Genomic DNA, 25,489 nt, shown 5'->3' with positions numbered 1-25,489 from the left:
TACATGTTGAACTATATATATATATATATATATATGTGTGTGTGTGTGTGTGTGTGTGTGTGTGTGTGTGTGTGTGTTCAGCACCACTCAGTCCATTTTTCTGAGAACAGCAGCAGCCTTAGAAATTTGATATGATCAAATGTTCTTCTTGCCTGCTACCTGCCTAATGACCATGTTACATGGACTCTATCACTACTATGATTTTATTAGTTATACTATATTACGATGATTATTATGATTACCATATTATGATATCAGCACACCTATACAGTCGCATGTGGTGGTACAGTGACTTTTAACCATTTTAAATAAATGTTTAGCAATTTATATGTTCTGTTCTGACCAGAGGAGGATGGATCCTGCTTGTGAGTCTTGGTTTCTTCCTCTAGGGAGTTTTTCCTTTCCACTGTCGCCTTGCTTACTGGAGGTCTTAGGTTTTTGTGTCTTGTTGATCTCTTGTCCTGCTACTGATTTCTGATTCTGTAAAGCTGCTTTATGACAATGGTAGTTGTAAAAAAAAAAAAAACACTATATAAATCAATTGGATTTGATTTGTGTCTGTTACCTTGTCTCAGTAAGAACTTCTTGATCTGTTCCACATCCTTTCAGACCTGGTGTTGCCTTCTCACAGTGGAACGATGGAAGTAAACACCTGTGGATGTTGTCTGAGATCTTAAGTGAGAGTGATTTCAATTTTCCATGAAACATAAAAGCTTTTGGTGCTGTTTGTCAGATAATGGTGAATATTCAAGTGGATTATGTCTATTCTGCTTGAAAATAATCTATAAATTATAACAGCACAACAGCAACAACGAATATTGTGGAATATTGTGTTTATTTTTCCTTGTAGGCACTTCCATGTACATTATATTAAACCAGAGATCACAGCAGTGGAAAACAAAACCTACACCTAATAAACATTTCAGGTTCTATCATCTACTTTTTCAACAGGCAGACTTTTTTTGTATATGGCATTGCAATCAGGCAAAAGGACAGGTTTGGAAGAGTGTTGGAATATCGTGGAACGTTGGTTAAGCCTGAGAGTTCAAGCCACTTCCTTTCTTCCACTGATCTGTGAGGGACGTTTATACAGTGATAAATGGAGTCTTTCATTGTGATACACTCCGCCACAGGATCAGCTTGCTTTGACTATTACACCGCTTTCTCACCTTCCTTCAGATCAGTGGAGAGAAAAGTTACTCAGGTGTGGAGGCGGGGCTTCAAATAAGGGATGGGCCTTTGGAGTGGTGTGAGGCTCCTGATTGGCTGTCTCTGTCCTGTTCCTCAAAATATGTCTGTTCGATTCGTCGGCAGAAAGAGAGAAGGTTGCTGTAGGACTTGATCTTCTCACCGAGTTCATCACTGGTCAGGCGGGTGGTCAGGATTGTGAAGAGATGACCGAACACCAGGGCATCCAGCTCGGTTGGCCTTCAAGAGGTTCAAGAATTCATAAAGGGTTATACTTTGTGTGGAAGCATTATATTAGTTCAAGATACTCAATTCTGCTTCCTGAGGGCCACAGTCCAGCACATTCTAAGTATAATTGATTTCCCCGTTCAAACACATTAGGATTCAGACCATGTGTTAACCACAGGGTTTAGTAGATGTGTTTGGGCAAGGAAATCAACCAACTGTGCTTGAGTTTGGCCCTCCAGGACTGTCTCAGCTCATTATGATGTGTGTATTACTGCTTACTGCTTATTGAAGAAGAAGGGCTGAGTACCAAGTCGTTGGGAGAGAGCCTGACAACACTGACTAACATCCTCATACACCTGAGAGAAGAGAAAACGCACAGAGCCAAGTCAATACAGCAAATCCAGATAGCACTAGCCACATTCTTTTAATACCTTTCAATGCAGTTGTCCCACCCTGCTAAAACATTAGACTATATGGACAAAAGTATTGGGACACCTGTTCATTCATTGTTTCTTCTGAAATCAAGGGTATGGAGAAAAGGTTTATCCTGCTTTTGTTGGAGTTCTGTCTCTACTGTTCAGGGAAGAAGGGTTCCCACAAGATTCTGGAGAACTGCTATAAGGATTTGATTGCATGCAGCGACAAGAGCGTTAGTGAGGTCAGGATGTCCCCAACCATTCCAATAGTATTGAATGGAGCACCAACCATCATTTCATAGAACACACTTATCCACTGTTCCACAGCTCAATGCTGAGGGGCTTTATATCCCTCTAGCCCACACCTAGTATTAGGCATAGTGCCAATAGGTTTGTGTTCATCTTCTCCAGAGAGTCCTATTCTATTGGAGACACTTCTTTACAGGGACTAGACAAGGTGTGTGTGTGTCCATTAGCGCATCTGTGTCATCAACGGGTGAAACTTAAAGCAGATTACTGCATTCATTAGAAGGGGTGTCCGCAAACATTTGGACATATAGTGTATATTATATTATTCTACTCATGGAGTCATTTTTGGCAATACAATAAGACACCTAGCCAGCTATTTTAAATAAGTTAAGCTATACTAATAAAATAACTCCTGTTTACTCATCTAAACATGTCTTTGCCAGCCATTTAACCACCACAGGCAACAGAAAACTTGCTGGTGCAAACAGTGCAGTGAGCAATACTGTGCTTATTTTTCACTCTTGTTGGTCAGGGGTACACCTTGGTGCAGCCTGAGGTGAAATGTGCTTTATAAACTCGGTTTTTGAGCACTACACTACTACCCACAGGGAACATTGATAGGTCTACTTAGTTCAAAGAAACCTTTTTCTCACTCTTTCGCAAAAAGTGTGTGAGCGAGCACAATTTACAATATCCTGATATCCAAGATATTGTATCTAATTTGCAGGCTTAAGGGAACTGCTATTAATATGCAGGAGACTCCTGCAACTTTAGGGGCAGGTGGGATGTCTGTCAGCATAACACCCTGCCCTCCGCCCAGACCTACCTGTTCAAGACTTTTCCCTGCCCAGCCAATAGCGTTCATTTTCCGACGGACCTCCCACTGCTTCTGATAGGCCAGGATGTGATTAAGAGGCCAGGAATATGGACTACTGTAGCGTGGTCTTGTGATCTAATCAAATGCAAACACATATTATGGCACCACAATGTCCATAAACTCCATTACTACAAAGAAGGTTATGTGGCATGTATATAATCATCTATTAAGTATTAGTGTATTTTAATGTAAAGATATGCAGTACATTCATATACAGTATATGTGTGTGCTGGATTATAACATACCTCTGAAGCTGTGGCATCATCACACCACTGAATATACAGCTAGAGAAAAAGAGATAAACACGGCATACAACAGACAAGATGAATGCACATTTGTAAACACCACTAAAGAACAGCCTCTCTGCAGCACAATAAACTGCACTTGTACCTCAGCTGTGAGCAGCATGTTGTTAACCAGCTCCATATAGGCCTTCATCTCTGCTCTCTGAACATCATCCAAGCCATCACTCAAAGAGTGGCCCTGAAGAAACAGGGATCAGGAGAGAGAGAGACAGATGTTGGTAACAGATGTTTGCAAAAACACTATAGACATGCCAGCAGTATATAGGCTGTTTAAGGGGTTAAGTAAATGATAATTTGTAGTTATCCAAAGCCTTGTTTGGCTAATTAGTACCTATCATTATGTCAAATCAGATGTGCTGCCAGTGTAATGAGTGGAGTCATCCATCCATCCATAATTTGGAACAAAAGTAGCTTCTTTAAAGTAGCTCAAAAGATATTACCTACATTTTCAATGTTATAGGGTTTCACATGCAAAACAGATTTATTGTCCTAATAAATGGTTTTAAACTATTTGACTTTTTCTACAATATTTTACATATAAGAATATACCGTCTGTCTTTATCATGTAAACATGGTTGTACCTTTGCTTTTGTGAACTGCACTATTGGTCCCAACTCTGAAACAACCTGATTTCCCACATGGATGAAAGGAACCTTCCCTAAAACAAAAATAAAAAGATAGACATAGATATGCTAGATGGGAAGTTATTAAATTTCTTGCACCCAAATCAAAGGAGCAGGTCACCCTTGCTCATAATGCACAAACAATTAAACACTGCATACCTCAGGACTTTACTTTTGCCTTTACTTAAATAAACCCAAACCCATCCAAATAAAACAGATCTGACAGTAATAATGACAACTGTGCTACCTGATGGTGACATGTACTCAGCATTAGCACGGCAACACACTTGCACTGGTAGGCTGCACATCCTTAGGTATGCCTGAGAGACAAGACAGAGTTAGTATTTTAAAAAGAGCTATGCAGCAGCTTTGTAATGTGACCGTGTGTGTGACTTTTTTCCAATCACCTGAACTGCCAAAGACGATGCACAATCAGACAGGAGGATCTGATCCTCTGAAACAGAAAACAAAAAATGCAGGGATTTGGACTGAACCGTTTTAAAAGATTAATGCTCAATCAGTGTATGATGTTAGTGCTTGACTTACCTCTCAAAGGCTGATAGAGTGTGGCGTTTTCAGGCCAAGGCTCAGCAGCTGGAAAAGAGATTTCACATCACAAAGGTCGCATGCACAAACATGATAAAGGAGCGGCTTAACAGGAATTCAAATTGGCACAATTTTCTATGTACCCCAAAAGCAGCCAATCGGCCAAAGCGCGACTGGTGTCTATGGTTTTGTAGAGATTTGTGTAGCTATATGTAATTAATGTCATTTTAAAAGTATTTGGGTGATATAGACTTGTACTAAACCTGAGTTGAGAGCAAAATAAAATTAGGAAGCCATGTCAACTTATTAAGCACATTTGTGGAAATTGGAAAATGATGTATATTGGATTTTGCAGTAACCATGTCTTTAAGTCTCATATCACCATTTAATATTCCTATATGGGGCAGTGGTGGCTCAGCGGTTAGAGCGCCGGGATATCGATAACAGGGTTGTGGGTTCGATTCCCGGACTCGGCAAGCTGCCACTGTTGGGCCCTTGAGCAAGGGCCCTTTACCCTCTCTGCTCCCCGGGCGCTGGAGTTGGCTGCCCACCGCTCTGGGTGTGTGTGTGTGTACTCACTGCCCCTAACACATGTGTGAGTGTGTGTTCACTACCAGATGGGTTAAATGCGGAGGACACATTTCGCTGTACAGTGACAAATACGTGCACCTTTATATAATGATAACTCTGGATCTGACCACTGGATTTACAGTCACTAACACACAAATATGCACTTATGAAAGAACAGCAGTAAAAGACATCCACCTCTCATTACACAAGTGTACATGGACATGAACATAGCTTGCAACAGTGTGAAATATCAACCTTATCTAGCTAACTAGGCTGCCTGACAAGGTTGGAGAGTTTTGCTTCTTAAATCAGGACTCTGAAAATGGTCAAGCTTGGGAGACTGAGAAAACCTTAGGGAACCATTTCCCAACAGAACTGATGTGGGCCTTGTGTCTGAGTTCATGCAACTGAAATGGCACTAGGTACTAAGGATGGGCGATTGTCTGGAGAGCACCAAATAGAAATAAAAATCTGCCTACAACCATAACACAGCAATTTTATGAGCACTACATCAAGGACATGATGCTCAGAAAACAGCACAGTCAGTATCGCCCAGCCCTAGCAGATGCTAGCTATCTCCTTCTGAGGCTACGTTACACTTAACAGAAGGACAGAAGGCCAACAAGTAAAAACTAAATACTGAAATACAAAGCAATTAAGTGTCTTCTTTATACAGTCAAATGACAAATAAGGAAATACAAAGCTGTCCTACTGACAACTGCACAGACCAGCTGGCTAACGTTAGCCTGACAGCTAGCTAGCTACCATAACTGGTCCCCAGCCATCCCTGCTGTAGGCATAAAATCACAGACCTGCCATCTGAGAGACGAAAGCCTCTGCAGCAAGAGACATGGCGATGCACAAGAAAAGCTCAACACAAAAAGAAAACCAAGGACAGGAAATTTTTTATACGAAAAGACATTAATTTTGTGCACAAGGGCAAAGCGAAGAAGCTTCAGGACGAGACGTCACTGAGCAGCGCTTCCAATCGCATACACCTGCTTCCGCCTGCTGCTACATTAAAAGTCCCCTACTGTAACAGGATGAACTCACTTCGGCTGTACTTCGGTAATACTTTACCATATTAAATAATTATGCCCATTGATAATGCTGAGATATTCATATTTATTTAACGAAAATCCAGTATTAAAAAAACAATAAATAAATTATGATGCAGATCTTACACTGTGAAAAATATAAATATTGTAATTTTATGGTAATGTTGTAGTTTTTAAATATATATATATGTAATATATATATATATGATTTTAAAAAATTAAATTACAATATTTATATTTTTCACAGTGTAAGAGCTGCATCATAAAAGTCTTAAAGCTTACAATTAATTTATTGTTTTTTTAATACTGGATTTTCGTTGAATAAATATGAATATCTCAGCATTATCAATGTTAATATGATCTGTTGCTGCATTGTAGAACTGTGCATAATTATTTAATATCCACTGCTTGTGTATATATATATATATATATATATATATATATATATATATATATATATATATATATATATATATATATATATATATATATATATATATAGACTAGTCCACACTACTGATTACAGGTTCCTGTCTAATGTCATATTTATGTTTATATTTAATGAACATATTAAAGATATTAGTGTGTATAATGCTGAACAGAACCTGGTTTAAACGATTCAGCGCCAGTTGGCTCTTTCAAGTTTTTAGAGGCCGCCCTCAATGTAGTCCGCCCCCCATTTCGCCGAGCAGTGGGCTGATCCGTTTCCATGGAGATATGCAAACCATCCTCAAGCTCCAGTCAGAACCTACCCGGCCCGGACCGTTCCCTCGGGCTCTGTGCTGAGAGCCTTTATGTGGATTCGCGTGTCTCTCCTTCTCTTTCCAGATCCTCTGATCTGGCTGTGATAACACTGGGATCATCAGACCACGAAGCAAATGTTCTACTCCTTCACTAGTCAAGGGTTTCTTTTTACTGTAGTGCCACCCTACAGGATGTCTAGTTCACTGGCTGCGTGAGGGATGAAATGCCACACAGCTTCCTATACATGTAGACTGCCTTATTCTGCATTAGTGTGCCTTATTCTGCATTATTCTGCCTTATCCTGCATTATTCTGCCTTATTCTGCCTTATTCTCATTATTCTGCCTTATTCTGCATTATTCTGCCTTATTCTGCCTTATCCTGCATTATTCTGCCTTATTCTGCCTTATTCTCATTATTCTGCCTTATTCTGCATTATTCTGCCTTATCCTGCATTATTCTGCCTTATCCTGCATTATTCTGCCTTATTCTGCCTTATTCTCATTATTCTGCCTTATTCTGCATTATTCTGCCTTATCCTGCATTATTCTGCCTTATTCTGCCTTATTCTCATTATTCTGCCTTATTCTGCATTATTCTGCCTTATCCTGCATTATTCTGCATTATTCTGCCTTATTCTGCATTATTCTGCCTTATTCTGCCTTATTCTGCATTATTCTGCCTTATTCTGCATTATTCTGCCTTATTCTGCATTAGTGTGCCTTATTCTACATTATTCTGCCTTATTCTGCATTATTCTGCCTTATTCTGCATTATTCTGCATTAGTGTGCCTTATTCTACATTATTCTGCCTTATTCTGCATTATTCTGCCTTATTCTGCATTATTCTGCCTTATTCTGCCTTATTCTACATTATTCTACATTATTCTGCCTTATTCTACCTTATTCTACATTATTCTACATTATTCTGCCTTATTCTGCATTATTCTGCCTTATTCTGCATTATTCTGCATTAGTGTGCCTTATTCTACATTATTCTGCCTTATTCTGCATTATTCTGCCTTATTCTACATTATTCTGCCTTATTCTACCTTATTCTACATTATTCTACATTATTCTGCCTTATTATGCCTTATTCTACCTTATTCTGCATTATTCTGCCTTATTTTCATTATTCTGCCTTATTCTGCCTTATCCTGCATTATTCTGCCTTATTCTGCATTATTCTGCCTTATTCTCATTATTCTTCCTTATTCTGCATTAGTTATACTTTCATGAGCTAAATGCTGCCCTATATAGGGAGTAGGGGGCGAATTCAACCAGAGTTAATTATCTTAGCTGGAGACGATAAATGAGGTGGGAGATCGGAACCTGCCTGTGGTGAAATAGCATTCATTATATACACACACATACTTCTGTATCTCACAATCATTGTTCATTTTATTAAATAGGACAACAGCAAACGAAACTGTGTAGTTGCTTTAATAGAAATTGCAATTAGCAGCGTATGAAAGACAGACAGACAGACAGACAGACAGATAGACAGACAGACAGACAGATAGATAGATACACTATTCTAATTTTATAAAATCATTTATTTATTGTAGTTATTGTTATTTATTTTTTTCTGTCCGCGTGTGTGGAGGTAGCTTGTTTCAGGTTTATTTGCATCTTTATTATAATTAAGAAAGAGCATCAAATTAAACATTTAAATAAAAATACATTGATTTATAAAAAATAAATAAATATATTAATAAAAATCAGTCAATCAATGCCCGGCCCATCAGTCGTGGATCCGTGTGGTGACTGATCTCTGCTTCCTCCTCCTGTGCAGCGGCTCCCTGAAAAAGACGAAATTTTACTGATGTCACTAAATGAGGCAGAAAACAAATTTTAATTAAATCTAGATTAAATAAATGATCATTAAAAAGTCTGATTTTATATATGCATCACTCCCAAACGCCTCCACACGCCTTTTTTTATTACCCACCAACCTCTAACCTCTACTGTTCTGTAATACGGCCATTAGATTTCATCTAGATTCTACTGCAGTGTGTTGTGTTCTGTTGCCCTACAGGATGACGCTGAATTACGTATTTCTCATTCTATTATATTCTACTGCAGTGTGTGTTACACCTTATTCACATCCCTCTGTTCCGTTCTGTTCTATTGTAAACCCTTATATCCCACTCTATTCCATTTTATTATATTCTATTATATTATATCCCACTCTATTATATTCTATTATATTATATCCCACTCTATTATATTATATCCCACTTTATTATATTATATTATATCCCACTCTATTATATTATATCCCACTTTATTATATTATATTATATCCCACTCTATTATATTCTATTATATTATATTATATCCCACTTTATTATATTATATTATATCCCACTCTATATTATATTATATTCCATTCTATTCTATTATATTCCACTCTATTATATTATATCACATTCTATTATATTCCACTCTATTATATTATATTATATTCCATTCTATTCTATTCTATTATATTATATTCCACTCTATTCTATTCTATTCCACTCTATTATATTATATTATATCCCACTCTATTATATTATATCACATTCTATTATATCCCACTCTATTATATTATATTATATTATATCCCATTCTATTCCACTCTATTCTATTCTATTCCACTCTATTCTATTCTATTCCACTCTATGTCGTTCTATGTCGTTCTTTTCCCTTCTGTTCTGGTCTGCTCCATTCCGTTCTATTCAGGGTGTTTTACAGGCTCATCGGCTGCACCCTGGTATCACCCTGATAACTGTTTCGGGGAGTGCTCCGTGTTAAAGGGTGCAGTTCGCTCACCGAAGCTTTTGCATCGCCCATAGACTCCCCTAAAACCGAGTGTGTGACTGCGCACTGCCAACACACATTCGGTTCTACAGGGTATATATGGACAATGAGGCAGAGCTCTCACAGTGGGGTCAGGCTGCGTATCGGACAGGTCTCACACCAACACACACACACACACACACACACACACACACACACACAAACACACACACATCCGAAATCAAATAAAATACAGAAACAGAGCAAAACGAGACAGAATACCAGTTTATTTTAAATTATGTAACAAAACAAAATCAAATAAAAAAGGAGCATCTCTGTTGCAACATTTTGTAGTTTATTATTATTATTGCAATTTATTACAAAATGGAAACGAATTATTAAATAAATCATTAAATAAATGCGACATTTGAGCCTAAAAATTGGTCTGAAATAATAGTAATAGTGTATTTTTTAATATTATACATTTATCTAGTACTTTTTTTATCAACATTTCGATTTAATTCGTTGTTGAAACGCTGAAATATCCTAAATAAAATGGTAAAATTATTCTAAATTATTTTAATTCGGACCTTTTAGACCCAGACGCCCTAAATCCCACCCCTACCCCCACCCCAGCCTCTCTCCGCAATGCAGTAAAGTCATAAACTGGGAGAAGCTCCTCTCCTGCACGGGCTTTTGTTCAGACCAGCTTCAGATCTTCAGATCAAATAAAAAACTAAAAAAAAAACATTAATTATTCTTATAAACACAAACCTGGTCTTAATTCGGTGCAGGGGTTTAACCCTGCTCTCCTTTCTGTTTAAAAATCTAATTAAAATATTCAATTCAATTTACAGAATGATGAGAAATTTCTCCTCTAAACAGTGAAACAGGTACTTTAACCAAATCAGAAAAATAAAACCGAATTAAACTGAATTAGTAGGAAAACAATTCGATTTAAAGATTCTACTGCAATTATTCTCTACTCACCGCGAGACGCTGCTGCAGCCCGTTGTCAGGAGCAGTGTGTGTGTGTCCGTGTGTGTCTGTGTGTGTTGTGTATAGTGAGAGGTTCTATACAGCGCTGAGAGGCGGAGGTGTGTGTGTGTGTGTGTGTGTTGGACCCCGGTTCTCCGCGCGGCCAATGGCGGGAGCGCGAGCCTCGTAAAACGCTTTTACTGCCGCGGCTGTAAATCAGGCCGCAGAGACCCCAGAGCTGCACAAAGAACACACACAGCAAGCGCAGAGTGGACACACACACACACACACACACACACACACACACACACACACATGCATACAACCAGTAAAAGCCCACAGTCTGGGCTGAGAGGAGAATGAGTGTGAGCTCTGTGGTCTGAAGGCTGCTGGCTGTAGATGTTCATGTGAAGCTGCAGAGGAGGATACAGAGCTGAGACAGTCTGATATACAGCCTCCAGCTCCCTCACATTCTGCTCTGCTCCCCTCATTTCTCTTCTCCTCTCCCCTCTCCATGTCTCCCCTCCTCTCCATGTCTCCCCTCTTTTCCTCTCTCCATGTCTCCCCTCTTCTCCTCTCTCCATTTCTCCTCTCTTCTCCTCTCTCCATGTCTCCCCTCTTCTCCTCTCTCCATTTCTCCTCTCTTCTCCTCTCTCCATTTCTCCCCTCTTCTCCTCTCTCCATTTCTCCCCTCTTTTCCTCTCTCCATGTCTCCCCTCTTCTCCTCTCTCCATTTCTCCTCTCTTCTCCTCTCTCCATTTCTCCCCTCTTCTCCTCTCTCCATGTCTCCTCTCTTCTCCTCTCTCCATTTCTCCTCTCCTTTCCTCTCTCCATGTCTCCTCTCTTCTCCTCTCTCCATTTCTCCTCTCCTTTCCTCTCTCCATGTCTCCCCTCTTCTCCTCTCTCCATGTCTCCTCTCCTTTCCTCTCTCCATGTCTCCTCTCTTCTCCTCTCTCCATGTCTCCCCTCTTCTCCTCTCTCCATGTCTCCCCTCTTCTCCTCTCTCCATTTCTCCCCTCTTCTCCTCTCTCCATTTCTCCTCTCCTTTCCTCTCTCCGTCTCCTCTCTTCTCCCCTCTCCATGTCTCCTCTCTTCTCCTCTCTCCATGTCTCCTCTCTTCTCCTCTCTCCATTTCTCCTCTCCTTTCCTCTCTCCATGTCTCCCCTCTTCTCCTCTCTCCATGTCTCCCCTCTTCTCCTCTCTCCATTTCTCCTCTCCTTTCCTCTCTCCATGTCTCCTCTCTTCTCCCCTCTCCATGTCTCCTCTCTTCTCCCCTCTCCATGTCTCCTCTCTTCTCCTCTCTCCATGTCTCCTCTCCTCTCCTCTCTCCATGTCTCCTCTCTTCTCCTCTCTCCATTTCTCCTCTCCTTTCCTCTCTCCATGTCTCCTCTCTTCTCCTCTCTCCATGTCTCCTCTCTTCTCCTCTCTCCCCTCTTCTCCTCTCTCCATGTCTCCCCTCTTCTCCTCTCTCCATGTCTCCTCTCTTCTCCTCTCTCCATGTCCCCTCTCTTCTCCTCTCTCCATGTCCCCCCTCTTCTCCTCTGATCATAGAGACAGTGCTCATACTCTGGGGATATTTCTGAAGATCCTGCTCTTTCTCAGCAAAACCTCTTCTTCTCTCCCCCTGTAAATGATCACTAATCTTATTTAGCAGCATGAATCATACTGTGTTCATTCTGATATTTTTTCTCAATTGCCAAAACACATTTCCTGAAACCATCCACCCATTTCTCTAAACTGTAACCAAATAGAATGAACTGAACAGTCATTACACACAACACATAACAAAGGAAAACACAAAAACGCTTCAGTAATAATCTTTTACCAAGGAAAATGCATTTTCTAGACTCCTGTTTAGCACTTGTAGTAAAACAATACACACACACACACACACACGTATGTATGTGTATATATATATATATACATACATACATACTATATATGTGTGTGTGATCACTCACACACACACACACACACACACACACACAAATATATATATATATATATATGGTATTCAATGGTGGGCTATTGATGCCTTCAAAATTCACATGGTCTTCAATGATTTTCTGCTGTGTTCCCCCCCCCCCCAACACACACACACACACACACACACACACACACGAAATGTGGCGATTCTTGCGATCCTATAAAAAGGACATGCACTTACAAAAAACATGCATGCAGTCCAGCACTAGGTCTACGAGTATAGAGGAAAATTAATGTAATGCCACACCTTTTTTACAGAACTGTACTGAGTCATGCTGTAAACACGAACCTGATGAAAAATCAATGACCTGTCCTCCTCTCTGAACCTCCGGACAGGGGTGGACACAGGGAATCCACTTAGGTTGGGCAAGACTCGAAGTCCCGCTGCCCTCACTGTCAAACCCTGGACAAGAACACGGTCTATGACCATGAAATAATTGTTCTTTGTCTCACACCTCCTCTTCCTCCTCTTCCTCTCCGATTGTTCACATCCATAGTGAAGACTGAATGACTAAGGCTCATTGTACTGGCTTAGATTGCTCTTCTTCACCTCATTATACACAATGTGATCAAATGTGATTGGCTGTGTTTAAACCGAGACACCTGTGCTTTAACTGAGTGAAATGTTTTAGGGGGTGCAAATATTTTTGCAAGTTGTGTCTAACTTGGTGGGAAGTGCTTATGGTTCTGCCAAAAGGGTGACCACTTCAATAAATGGGTTCAGGGCACTGAGAATTTGGTTCAGACAACAGGGAGAACAACTGTAACAGCAGTCGCGTTTCCCTCATGTCGAGTTCAGGTCACTGGGCTTATATTCTCTTATAATTAATTTATTTAGTATTTAATGGCTGATAATAGTAATTATTGTTATATAAAAAATAAATAAATAAAATATTCCAGCTTTCAGTGGTGAAACGTCTTGGCATGGCAGTGACTGTGTAAAATTACAGGCACGCGTTTCCCCCCTGAATAGTGTCAGACTTTTATTTTGGCGGGTCTGGTGAGGCTGAACAGCCAACTCCGTCATTGTGTTCATGAGTTCACGCTTCACACTGTGGGCACAGCACCATCGCAGTGGTCCTACTGGGTCAGTCAGTTAAATCTATTTATTTGATGATCTTAAATGGTTTAATTATCGGTAACTGTTTATTATAGATAGTTTGTCCGGTGTTAGCGTTAGCGTTAGCTTATCTCGGCTAACTTGCAGTGTTACTTTTAGCTCCCAGGCTAACAGCAGCAGCAGCAGCAGCAGCAGGAGCAGCAGCAGCAGGAGCAGAGTGTGACTCACCGACTTAAATAAAGACCATGATGTTGCCTTGAAGACATTCAGCAACCTTCCCTATTTAGAAACCTCTAAACTGCAGCTGGAGTGTGATTTATATTTTGCTAGCTATATTAATGTGTGTGTTTTTATGTTAGGAACTCTGCATGTCATGCTATAATCTGGATATTCATGTAGAGGTGTGACTTTGCCCCCCTCCATTAGCTGCAGTAGGGTAGATATGAGCTGCTGAGTAGTTTGCCCTATTTTGCAAGATCTAACAAGATGACGCAGTTTTTAGTGCGAATAGGGTTCATATGCGTTTTAGTCCTAAACATGAGCACAGTGCAGTACCATCTACCTTACACTGGTGTCCACATGTTTGTGGAGAACTCTTCCAGTTAATGCATTTAGCCTCTTTAAGTTGCACCTATTGCTGTGTGCACACACACACACAGCTTGTCCAGTCCCTGTATGGCACTGCTAATAGAATAGATTATTTAGAGTCTCTGGAGCAGATAAACATTAATCTTTTGGCACCATGCTGCTGCTTAATGCCAGGTGTGGGCTAGAGGGGTATAAAGCCCCCCAGCATTGAGCTGTGTAGCTGTGGAGGAACTGTGCTCTCTGGAATGATGGTTGGTGCTCCATCCAGTACTTTCGGGATGAGTCTGAGAGTTAGGAATGAAGTGGGATGGATGATAATCCAGCATCCTGACCTCAATATGCAGTGCTCCAAAATCTAGTAGAAAGCCTTCTTCCCTGAACAGTAGAGGCAGGTACTCCAACAAAAGCAGGAGAAACTCTCTTTGATGCCTTTGATTTCTGAAGAAACAACGAATGAGCAGGTGTCCAAATACTTTTGTCCATATGGTGTATTTTACTGTTGTGCAGGTGTGAACAAACGCTATGGGGGCCATTGTTTCACGCTGGAGGGTAGGTACAATTTGCCTCAAATGTTTAGCTATTTTTTATTTATGTATTTACGTACTTAAACATTTTGAATTAGTGCCAAAATCTTCTGATATCTTTATATAGTGCACTTTGTAGGCTAAACTTTCGTGCTGGAACGTGCATTGTATTTCTATAGAAAGTCAGATGTAGAGATTCAGACGTAGTCTGCATGGTGTCACATTTGCCATTAGCCCCACTGGCTACGTGTAACTGACACAGTACACTACCTAGGGTGTAGGGAGCAATTTGAGATTCAGCTTAAAACAGTCTTTCTCTTCCAGGCAAAGCCTTCCACAGTGGAACTCCTGGAGGACCTGGATAAGGTAGATTTTTGCTACCGATTGTTCTACCCTGTCCTTTTCCATTACAAGGTCATTGTGTCTGCATTTTGTGTAAGGCATATCCATTAATACCTATTAACTGTCTCACTTTCCGCACTTAACGGTGTCTGACTGTTGGCTTTGGCAGACCTGAGTGCACTGGCTTACTTTAATAGTTCACATATATGAGTAATTGAGTCACAAGCACCAGACTACCAGTTCTCACATGAATACACATGCCAGTTAGCATGCTTATCAGATTAACTTGTTTGTGCCCTTGTAGGAAATTAAGGACCTTGAGGAATTCCGTGCAAAGAATCAGCGCCTACAGAAGTTATGGGTGGGCCGTCTGCTCTTCTACTCCGCTACCCTCTATCTGCTCACCTGTGTGGGTGTATATTACCTTTACCTGCCCGAACAGTGGAGCGCCCGCATCATCACTGCACTGCCTCTAATCGCCTTTCCAGCGCTGTAAGCTTCTCACCTTTTAACAATAAGACTGATGTGGAGTCAGACAGACTACATGGGTCATGGGCTACGGGACAACACAGTTTAGCGTGTTGCCTGTTTAGTAGCGTATCGGTTAGTCTAATCAGGTGTGTTTGGTTAACAAAGTCAAAGCGCCAAGCAAGCAGTGCTGCACTGGGGACAAAAAAGATAACTTGTCTTATAAATAAATATAGCCATTTTGTTCAGTAATAACTGACAGATTGAGCTATGTACAGTGTAGTGTTTCCAAATTCTAGATACAATGTAGGACATGGACAGTTTAATTTCATTATAACCTTATTCTCAATACCTTATAGCAGAGGTCACTAATAGTTGGGCCGCATAATTTTGAACATGTTTATTTAAACTGCAGGACTTTTCTAGTCTTCACAGTACAGGTTTAGCAGCCCAGGAAACTCACAGGCCAATTGCATGCATTGTAAATGTCACACATGATTCTACTTGCCCAATCAGATCTGTGCATTAAGCACATGGGCATAAGCACTATGTTGACCGAGTGAAAACGCATACGGGGACGAGACAAGAAAGCGAGTCAGAGGAAAGTTAATTCACATGGCGGCTCTAAAAAGAGAAAAGTGGAGCGCTAAAATTAAACATTTAATTAGGACTGGACTCTTACTTGTTTATTGTTCCCATTATAACCAGTATGTCTCATGTTCTGAGACCCTGGCAATAAATATTGTTCAGATTGACTGAATTGTAAGTGTACTTAAATTTGTAATTTGACATTTGCTTGTTGTGTAAAACGCTGATAACTACTGGGGTACTTCAGTATACAGGATATGGCACTGAATCATAATGCAAAGTTAGACATTATAATGTTCCAGACCTTGGCTTGAGGAAATTTTCTCTTTTTTTCAATCGTAGTTTCTTTTTTGTATTAAATTTGTCTCTATTTACAGGGTGTGGTTTGTGCGCAGGCTGCTGATCTTCCTCTTTTCAAAACGCACAGAAAGAAACAGTGAGTGTTTTGTGTGTGTTTGTTTTTTTGCAGATTGTTCAGTTGACATGCCATAAAATTGGGTGTGCAGTTTAGCGGACTGAGAGTGGTAAATGAAATCATAGATTGAAATGAAGCATAGAATAATGTCCAAGCCATTTTAAAATTATATATAGCTGTATATAGTACATAATGGCACTTTTCTGAGAGTTAGAAATCCATTTTGGTTTTTTTTAAATAGTCCTTGTCTTTCAGCCAGATCATTGAGTCATCGTTGATAATGTTTATGAATGTCTTAAGAGCACCCTTTCATTTTGAGAATTTATTTATCCCTTTTACTCCCAATTTGGTCCTGCCAATGAACCCACTTGTCCGTAGCTCCCCTAGCTCTAGCAGTGCTCCTTGCACTAGGAGGGAAAGGACTTAACACATGTTTTTCAAACTGCCGCAACAGCGATTCCACATCTGCTACACACTCTGAGGAAAGTGCCAGGTACCTAGCTCCACAAGCTAACGGACACCTGTGCCAGCCAACATCGCATTTAGGGTGATGAGGGGAGAGAGAGCAGGCAATTGTGCTCTTTCAGAATCTGGCTGCTGATGGCAAGGCAGCATAGCTCGGGATTCAAACTCGCACAGTTTGGTAGAGCAGTAGACCTCTGAGGCATGGTGGTATTATGTGGCAGTCATCATATAATCATTTACTAATTTACTATCTTTCTCTTTCAGATGAAAAATTAGAAGACTTAAAGTTGGAGAAAAGAAAAATAGTACGTTCTTTTCCTTTTCTAATAATAATTCTAGGGTTTTATGTAATTCTGTTATGTTGAGACGTATTTGGTTAGTCTTTAAGTACTTAAATTGTATACGTGAGATAAACAAGATTTTTTTACTTTTGTAGCTTGAAGAGGTGATGGAAACAGAGACCTACAAAAATGCAAAGTTAATTCTGGAGAGGTTTGACCCTGAATCAAAGAAAAAAGTGGTGAGTCTCATTTTTCAATTTGTCAAAATCTTTAAAGGTTTGTGTTTTATGCATAATAAATCTTACAAAATGTCATTTTTATTTCAGCAGGAAGCAGAAGCTACTCCAGTTCGACCTCATATGACTCCCAAACCAGGACAAGGTGTGTGTTTGTGTGTGTGTTAGTGTGTGCAGTATGTATGTTCATGTTTGTGAAAAATTGTGATAATTTGAGCCGTCCTGTGTCATCCCCAGACCTACGACAGCGCCATATTGCCATGGCCACTCCGGGGGCCCGCCCCATGGCCCCAGGAGCCACGCCGCTTCGCGCAGCACCCGGAGGCCCTCCTGAGAAGGGTCTTGCTGCTTCAGCATCCAGCTCACCAATGACCAGTGGCATGGAGACGCCACCACAAATGAGGAGGCATGTCAGTCCCTATTCTGCATCACCTGGAACAGGTTAGACACATGGAATTGTGCAGTATTCTGTCTAACTCCTGATAAACACACTCAGAAATAACAGTGACACATAACTACAAACATGATTTATAAAAAACGTTATAGAAATATATATAGAAAAGGTTTGACCCAGAACTGATTTTCCTTTTTTCATGATTACTTTGCCGTCTTCCAGGCATGTACCCTCCAGGCCCACCACTGGCTCGGCCCATTCTCCCCCGAGAACGCAGTTCAGTGGACAGGGTTATCGAGTACTTGGTGGGAGATGGACCTCAAAACAGGTGCTGCATTTTTCCAGATAACCATTTGCCTATTGCTGTAGACATTTGTTCAGTGAACTTATTAGTCGGCAAGGTGCCCATGTCCATGACCTTCCATCTTATTATTGATGTCCACTTGCATTATTCGCTCAAAAAAGCAGCGTTAAAACCCTCCCTTTTAAATTTAACATGAGTAGGTGGGGCTAAACCGCTGTGACACCACAAATCAGGGATTTTGATACAGATTATGTTTGCAGCTTAGTTTCCATATGTGGATCATATGGACTAAAGACTGAACACTGGCTCAATCCATATCTTTGGAGTCTGGCACCGTGGCCTCTAATTTTACAGACTTTGGACTTACCTTTGAGCATTGTACTGAAACTTCATCACGTCATGGCTGCAGAGCTGCTAGCGCATAAAAGTGACCAAGGTGAAGACTCAAGCCATTTTTACGGTTAACATTGATGCCTAAATCTGATACCACAAGCAAGATGTACAACATTATACATGTGGTTATAGTTTTATTTGAGCTGAAAGAATTTCAGTGCTTGCTGGTACAGTGCAGTACATTTCTCTCACATATTATTAGGTCTAGTTTACTTGTGTGCAGTAAGCATCACTAAATCAATCACAGTGAAGCAGTCATTCAGTGTCTAAAAATAACTACCCAGTCATGGCATATAAATTGGTTAAGACACTAGAATACCTTCTTTGTATATACATCTTAAAGGGACCTGCTCTCCTTCCATTTGTTGTTACATTTATGGGATAATTCCTCAAGTAAAGGTGGCAGAAGTCTGCATGCCAAGCAGACTTTCTTGAAGAATATTGACTGTAGTGCTTTCACTGAATCAGCCAGTGCCTGTAGCTGAAGACTGATACAGAGCAGGGCCTAGGTGGGTGGCGGAATTAGACAGCCATATGAACCAATGGGCTTATGAAGTCAGGAAGTTTGGATTCTGCAGCTGTTGAGGGGAAAAAAGTTTGGGTCAAAACAAGCAAGAATAATTTGTATCATACTCTGTAGCACTAACTCTGTTTCTCTTCTTTTTTCTCTTTCTTTTTCTCTTGCTTTTCTCAGATATGCTTTAATTTGTCAGCAGTGTTTCTCTCACAATGGCATGGCCCTGAAGGAGGAGTTTGAATATTTGTGTAAGATCTTGATCAGCATTTCATTTGTGTATTTACCTATAGACAGCTGAGTGTATGTGTGATTTCGTACCAAACATGAGAAAATCAGATGTACCATTTAGAATCAGGACTCAAGCTCAAAGACCAAGAGCAGTTATTACATTACATAACCATACACGGTTATATATCATTGCTGTTATGCAAAAACCTTGTATCTTCAAAATCGCACAATGTTAAAATCGCGGGCAGATTGACATTAAGTAAAAAAAAGTGAAAAATGGAGAAAAGTTTTTTTGTGCAGCAGCAAAAATATACTGCATGTAATGCATCCGTATATGTATGCGGATGAGTATACACTCAGTTATTACCCATGAATAATGCTCTCTGTATGTGTTGGTCTCCAGCCTTTCGTTGTGCGTATTGCTACTTCATGAACCCAGCAAGGAAGACAAGGCCCCAAGCTCCCAGGCTGCCAGAGTTCAGCTTTGAGCGCCGCCTTCGCTCAGAGTCTCCTGACCCACGGTCCTCGGCAGCCACAGACACGCCAGAGGATAGCGATGCCCATGAAGGTACCACACACACTTTTAAATTGTCTGCCAAGTATCAGAGAGTCTAAAGCAGTCACCTGGTCTGTCCATTGGTTCCACTTCATTTCCACTTATTCATTTCGAATGCATGCGTGAGTAAGAGTTTACTTTGTGTTGATAAGTTTATGTGTGTGTGTGTGTGTGTGTGTTTTTAGAGGGTTTAATGTCAAGGCGTCTTGCCCCCACCTTGGGTGCTACACCATGGAGCAAAGTTCACAGTTTCAGGAGAAATCAAGCAGGTTCTTTAACTCACACTCCCACTCCCTTAAACACGCAAGCATGCTCTCTTTCGTTGTCTCACACACACTTGCAGCACTCATTTTTCTGCTTACACACATACTCAGCCCAATTGTTACATTACCTTTCTCTCTTCACCCTCTTGCTCACAAATACACAAGCAAAACAGCAAACACATGAGTTCGCACTCAGTACAAAGTCCAATCCTGCAACCACCTTTCTAATTGCTGTAAGGGCGCCAATCATTGTTTCGAACCAGCTTAAGTAATCAGGGCTCTCTGTGCCCGTGCGTGAGAATGTTGGATATGTGTCGTGTAGGACAGTGGTTCCCAGCCCTCCACCTGAACCCTGCACCTTCCTGCAGGTGAACTTCAACCAAAATTGTATGTATACATGAGTCGCTGTCATACAAGAACCCTGTATCTTCATTTTGGCCAATTTTTACTTTTAGACATGAGGCGAATCTGACAGTTGTTCTTTGTTACATTGAGTCAAAAAGTCATAATGAATGGACCAGTAGAAATGCTCCAAAAGGATATGGAATAAATATGTGTTCATTTTTCGTTGGCGTTGTTTTGGAGATTAGAAATATTTTTTTCCTTCTCCTGCAAAGTTGATATTTTGGTGATATGGTGTTTTTGCGGAGCAGCTACGAATAGATATATGTATATTAGAGAGAAAGTGACCTTGTGATTACGTGTACATATTACTGTCCGTTTCCCACACTTGCAGTACCTCTGTTTTCCTCTAGTTGTCAGTAATTCCCATTTTACTTGGTAATGAGAGTAATGTCTGAAATCAAGTATATCTGAAGGAGTGCACTCTTAACAAAAATGGTTCTATTCTACACTGAAAATGGGGCTATTTGTCTCTTAGCAATATTGGCCTATGTCCTAAATGGTCCTTCACAGAATCATATGCAGTTGCTTTTTAATCAACAAGAACCATTTGACCAGGCAAAGAATCGATTAAGCGTGTCCGTGTTAAAGTTCTTCTGTAGTCTGTATTACTTTTATACACAACCTCGTGATCAATAACTCTACACTCTAACCACTGAGCCACCTGAAGAAGGACCTCGTTATTATGACTAGCTTGATACATGTTGATACATGAGTCAAATGACAAATGATTCACAACAGTGATTCACTGGGCTGTAAAGAACCTTTACAAAAGAACCCTTGTAAACCCCTGTTTTTAAAGGTGTAGGGATGGACACCACTGCTTTAAGAGGCTGTGTAATCACATGGATTTTAGCATGTACAGCCTGAGGCTAAGGGTGCATTAAATGTGATATGATCTTATATAATAAATTGTTTTCTGTTAATTAACTTAATTTCTGTAACTTAACTTACTTTGCATGCATGTTCTCAAATTATTTACAGTCTCTATCAGTCATTTGTTGGCATGACATGTGATTATGCATTTTTTTCCAGCATTACAGGCGTATTGGTTGTGGTTTCTGTGCTACATTAAAAAATCAATGAAATAATGATTCTCATATTAAAGGGCCCATATTATCATGGCAGACTGCCTCACTCCTCCGTCCATACACAGAACCTAAGTCTGTGATGTTACAACCCCCATTCAGCCTTCCATAACATAGTAATTCTCTCACAACGAATCTGTTACAGATTCACTTCAGTGTAAATAGGTGGACTGTTTTGTTGCTGTTTGAGAAGGAATGCCATTTTTCCCCCCACAAGGTTTCTAAGGATTTTAGGTCAAATGTAACAGTGTTTGGTATGGTCTGGAGTACTTTTTGAGCACCCCACTATATAAGGCAGAACAGTTTGGGTTTTTTGCATCAAAGAACACTTCCATGTGTCACAGAAGTCAAATTTAACCAGCAAAATAAGTGGACCCTTTCGGGGGGCGGGGGGACAAAAAGAAATAAAAAAGTAGAAAATGGGCCCTTTAACTCTTTACTGAATGTCCTGCTCTGCTTTACAGATAAAGTATTGATACACTTGTTCAAATGCGAGAAATTGCATTTTTTTTGTTTGCTCTTTATTGCTTTTTATTACGGAGCCCCCATAAGGACACAAGGAGGAAAAAAGGCATGGCTTTTGCAACAATATGTTGATCCTGAGACACGTATTCCAGCATAAGGATCAATTTATAGTTATGCTTAATTCTCTCAAGACATGTTGACACAGCTGAAGCACATTACTCACTTTGCCCTGAAGATGGCACTAGTACATCATTCACTGTTATCTCCCCAAGCTCAAAGTCACTGTCTGTTGTTTAGGGGCGCTGGAAGTTGTGTTGGGACTGTTTTTTTTTTTTAAAAAATTTATGTTTTTGAATACAAACCAATACTCTGCAACAGTCTGCCACATTTAAAACTTACATAATTTAAACAATGTTTATATTTGAGTGCTATAGTGCTGTATATTTAGTTAATTTCCATTAGTTGTTGAAAAATGACCCAATAGGCAGTGTGCTTGAAGAGAGGATAGTGAATTGCAAATTGGTGCCATCTAAAGGGCAGAGTGAGTAAAGCACACTCTTTTTTCCTATATACAGTATCTTGAGAAAATTCTCAGGAAAATTATTTCTGATTAATTTAAAAAAGGGCATGTTTTTTTTGTTTGTTGTTTTTTTCTTCCAGGCAGAAGATTTTTTTCCCATTATAGAAAAAGCCATGCATCCCCCCCTTGTTTCCTTTCATGGCCTCCATAGTTTATTTTTTGCTTCATTTATTAATCTCACTGACATTTGTGGTAATGTTTTTTGCAGATGACCCAGAGCCCACTGCCTCTGCTGACCAGCAGGAGCCAGACTCCAAACAAGCCTCGCCTTCCCATGAGATAGCGGAAGATACGCCTAACCCCCAGCGTAGCCCTTCCCCCTCTGAGGATTCTCAGCTGGTGAAAGAAGCAGAGGGAGAGCAAATGAAAGAGCAGGAAGAGGCGGAGTCAAACTGAGTTTTTGATTTACCTGGTGCTCAAAAAAAAGTTTTAAATCTTCCGCAAGTTGCTCTCGACGCTATATATATTTTTAATCTTTTGCAAGTTTCCTGCAGCGTCTAATTTATTGCCTGGTGTCTATTCTGCTGAATTCAGTTTGCACTCAATTGTTTTTTTGCCAAGTTTCATTTGCCAGTATTGCCTGTTCTGGTGTAAATGGAATGATATCTTGATGTGAGAGAAAAAAAGCTTCTACACTCTTTAAAGCACATTGAAAGTGCATCACATTAAAAGCCGTTCAACTACCCATTTATAGCTGGGCTTGTAGTGTCTAAACGGGATCGATGATAGAAGTGAGTCAGTGTGGTAAACAGTAACATGGTCTCAGCTCTCAATTTTTTAAATTTATTTATTTTTCTTTAGGTGCTACATTTTGATAATTTGATAACCATTGTTATTGGCCGAAAAAAGTTATATTTATATTCTCGATTTTAACCTTATTTTAAGACATTTATTTTATATATTTTTTGTTTCTGCATGCTTTAAAAAAAGCAAAAGAGAACAAACTCCGAAGCTGATGGCTGGTGGATTCTAGTTGAAAAATGGTGGCATTTTCCTTCACTACACCGGTTTCCAACCCTGGTCTTGGGGTTCCACCTCCCTGCCCTGAAGGGTTTCCCTGCTTTCACACCACCACCCGATGATCTCTGGAAAGTGGTATTAATTAATTGGTTACATTGATAGATTAGTTCGATTATAATGGGCAGGAGGTACTCCAGGACTAGGGTTGGGAACCCATGCTTTAAAACCTAGGCTAGTTTCTGCAAGGTTACAGTATTAAAGTTAATGGCTTTTTAAAGTTAGTGGCTTAAATAAACATGTTAAGGTAATGAGTCAGTATCAAGCGTGTGCTTTCTATGGGACTATTTTTATAATAGAAACCAGATCATTTAATGTTCATTACTGGTCATTTTGTTTACAGTTCTGTGCAACATTTAAAGCATAAGCTACTATTATTTTGTGCAATTTTTTTGTTTTGTTTTTTTCTGGTAAGAGCATGAAGTATTTTTGGTAAAAGCAAGACCGCTCAATAGTTACACTGTTTTACTTAAGTTTTAGATTTGTGTTGATTTGTGGTCTAATTATTTTGAGGGCTACGGGCCTTAACCTTTTTGTCTGTGTTTTACTCTGTCTGGTGCCTTCCTGGAAAAAAAAACAATGAGCATAGCTGGGACTGGTTTTGTGTAGCGACAGGATACAACTACTAAGCTGGATTTAGAGGTGAAAACAGCTGCATCATTGGAGGCAACAGTGCACAAGTAAAATGTGCAGTAGGTGTGTTTACTGGGCTCTAAATCAACATCTAGCTTTGCAACTGTTTGAGCAGTCCATGATTGAGGTTGTCTGGTTTCATAGTTAAACTCCTATTGGATATGTATACACATACACTATTCACCATGCTGTAAGACTACAGTCAATGTACACAGATACACAGTTAATCTCATACTGTTAAAATACAGTACATATATACATATATAGCTTGATTGTTATGTTGGTTAATGCTTTTACTCAACACAACAGAGCTGATACCTGATGATAAATGATGATTGATGAGAATATAATGTTATTCTTTTATAATTCCACATAATCACATGTTATAGTACCATATTCTCCACTGGTTAACACTGTCTTATGACATTATCTGCTCGGCTGGAACTGTTTCTGGTTTGTTCTGTCCAGGTGCGCTTAGGCCTTCAGCTGGTGTCTCCCTGTGCATGTCAGCTGTGTTTACACTAGGATAGTCATGTGTGTGTGCATGGCACATCCAATAAAGGTTCTTTTATACATGATGTGTCATTGTGTTTTGTGTTGTTTTTTTTTTTTTTTTGGTGTTACTTTAGTTTAAGAAAGGCTTGGTCATTAGCAAATGATGCAACAGGTGCAGAAAACATGAATACGTGGAAAATAAAGCATTCACAGCATATTAGTTTGTATGTAGACATACAATAACACGGTTAATGTGTATTAAAGGGCGATGTACGAGTGCATCATAACATTAGTACTGTGCAGAAACGGGACGAGGCGTTAGTGGAGACTTTTATTTTGAAGCTTTGGTCGGATAAATGTGACGAGAAGTTACTTAGCTAGCTGTTCAACTATCAAGCTGTTCCACAAGAAACGAACTAGGCAAAATATAGGTAATTATGTCTGTACGTCAGAAGATGTTCGTTATCTCAAATTCGGTAAATTATTATTTTTTATTAAAACGCAGGTCTGCATTATTTTAGTAGCGGACCTTTTACGTTTCAGGGAGGCTTCGTGTCGCGCCAACGTCGGCCCTATGTCGTCTAAATGTCGCAGCTAGCTCTGTAGGACGAGGTCTGACGAATGGCCGAGACTTGC

At 39.9% G+C, this 25,489-nt stretch overlaps 2 protein-coding genes across 5 annotated transcripts; one reads left to right on the top strand and one right to left on the bottom strand.

The window, feature by feature from the left end:
• Window positions 1-816: 816 nt before the first annotated feature.
• mtx2 (metaxin 2) lies at window positions 817-5,992 on the bottom strand. Its single transcript, XM_072683613.1, has 10 exons — window positions 5,815-5,992; window positions 4,433-4,480; window positions 4,294-4,340; window positions 4,134-4,206; window positions 3,845-3,921; window positions 3,349-3,441; window positions 3,204-3,242; window positions 2,908-3,033; window positions 1,696-1,772; window positions 817-1,428 (listed from the first exon to the last, which is right to left on the bottom strand). The coding sequence occupies exons 1-10, from the start codon at window positions 5,852-5,854 to the stop codon at window positions 1,221-1,223; spliced, it is 828 nt and encodes a 275-aa protein (XP_072539714.1). The 5' UTR covers window positions 5,855-5,992; the 3' UTR covers window positions 817-1,220.
• Window positions 5,993-13,574: 7,582 nt separating this feature from the next.
• On the top strand, window positions 13,575-24,933 carry lnpk (lunapark, ER junction formation factor). 4 transcript variants are annotated; one of them, XM_072683608.1, is made up of 14 exons: window positions 13,575-13,638; window positions 14,707-14,748; window positions 15,048-15,089; window positions 15,370-15,557; window positions 16,499-16,557; window positions 17,266-17,306; window positions 17,438-17,521; window positions 17,609-17,663; window positions 17,756-17,959; window positions 18,135-18,240; window positions 19,304-19,374; window positions 19,758-19,922; window positions 20,096-20,179; window positions 22,917-24,933. In XM_072683608.1, exons 2-14 carry the CDS (start codon window positions 14,722-14,724, stop codon window positions 23,102-23,104), a joined length of 1,314 nt encoding a protein of 437 aa, XP_072539709.1. In that variant the 5' UTR covers window positions 13,575-13,638; window positions 14,707-14,721; the 3' UTR covers window positions 23,105-24,933. The 4 variants fall into 4 exon arrangements, with proteins under 4 accessions (XP_072539709.1, XP_072539712.1, XP_072539713.1 ...); XM_072683611.1 differs by having other exon boundaries at window positions 13,576-13,638; window positions 17,612-17,663; XM_072683609.1 differs by having other exon boundaries at window positions 13,588-13,638; window positions 13,771-14,748.
• Window positions 24,934-25,489: the final 556 nt, after the last annotated feature.

The sequence above is a fragment of the Salminus brasiliensis genome, chromosome 7, assembly GCF_030463535.1.
Source record: "Salminus brasiliensis chromosome 7, fSalBra1.hap2, whole genome shotgun sequence".
In the NCBI taxonomy this organism is placed as follows: domain Eukaryota; kingdom Metazoa; phylum Chordata; class Actinopteri; order Characiformes; family Bryconidae; genus Salminus; species Salminus brasiliensis.
The sequence above is the reverse complement of the archived record's forward strand: the minus strand, read 5'-3'. Positions and strand labels throughout refer to the sequence as shown.

What these genes read in the sequence shown, in the direction of transcription:
- mtx2 (XM_072683613.1), bottom strand. Translation starts at nt 5,854, where the DNA reads ATGTCTCTTGCTGCAGAGGCTTTCGTCTCTCAGATGGCAG. An exon ending in TGCAGTTCACAAAAGCAAAG is followed by an intron (nt 3,442 to 3,844) that starts GTACAACCATGT and finishes CTGTTTCTTCAG; the next exon opens with GGCCACTCTTTGAGTGATGG. An exon ending in CAGGGAAAAGTCTTGAACAG is followed by an intron (nt 1,773 to 2,907) that starts GTAGGTCTGGGC and finishes CTCTTCTCTCAG; the next exon opens with GTGTATGAGGATGTTAGTCA.
- lnpk (XM_072683608.1), top strand. Translation starts at nt 14,722, where the DNA reads ATGGGGGCCATTGTTTCACGCTGGAGG. An exon ending in TTCTGCATCACCTGGAACAG is followed by an intron (nt 17,960 to 18,134) that starts GTTAGACACATG and finishes GCCGTCTTCCAG; the next exon opens with GCATGTACCCTCCAGGCCCA. An exon ending in TTTCAGGAGAAATCAAGCAG is followed by an intron (nt 20,180 to 22,916) that starts GTTCTTTAACTC and finishes TGTTTTTTGCAG; the next exon opens with ATGACCCAGAGCCCACTGCC.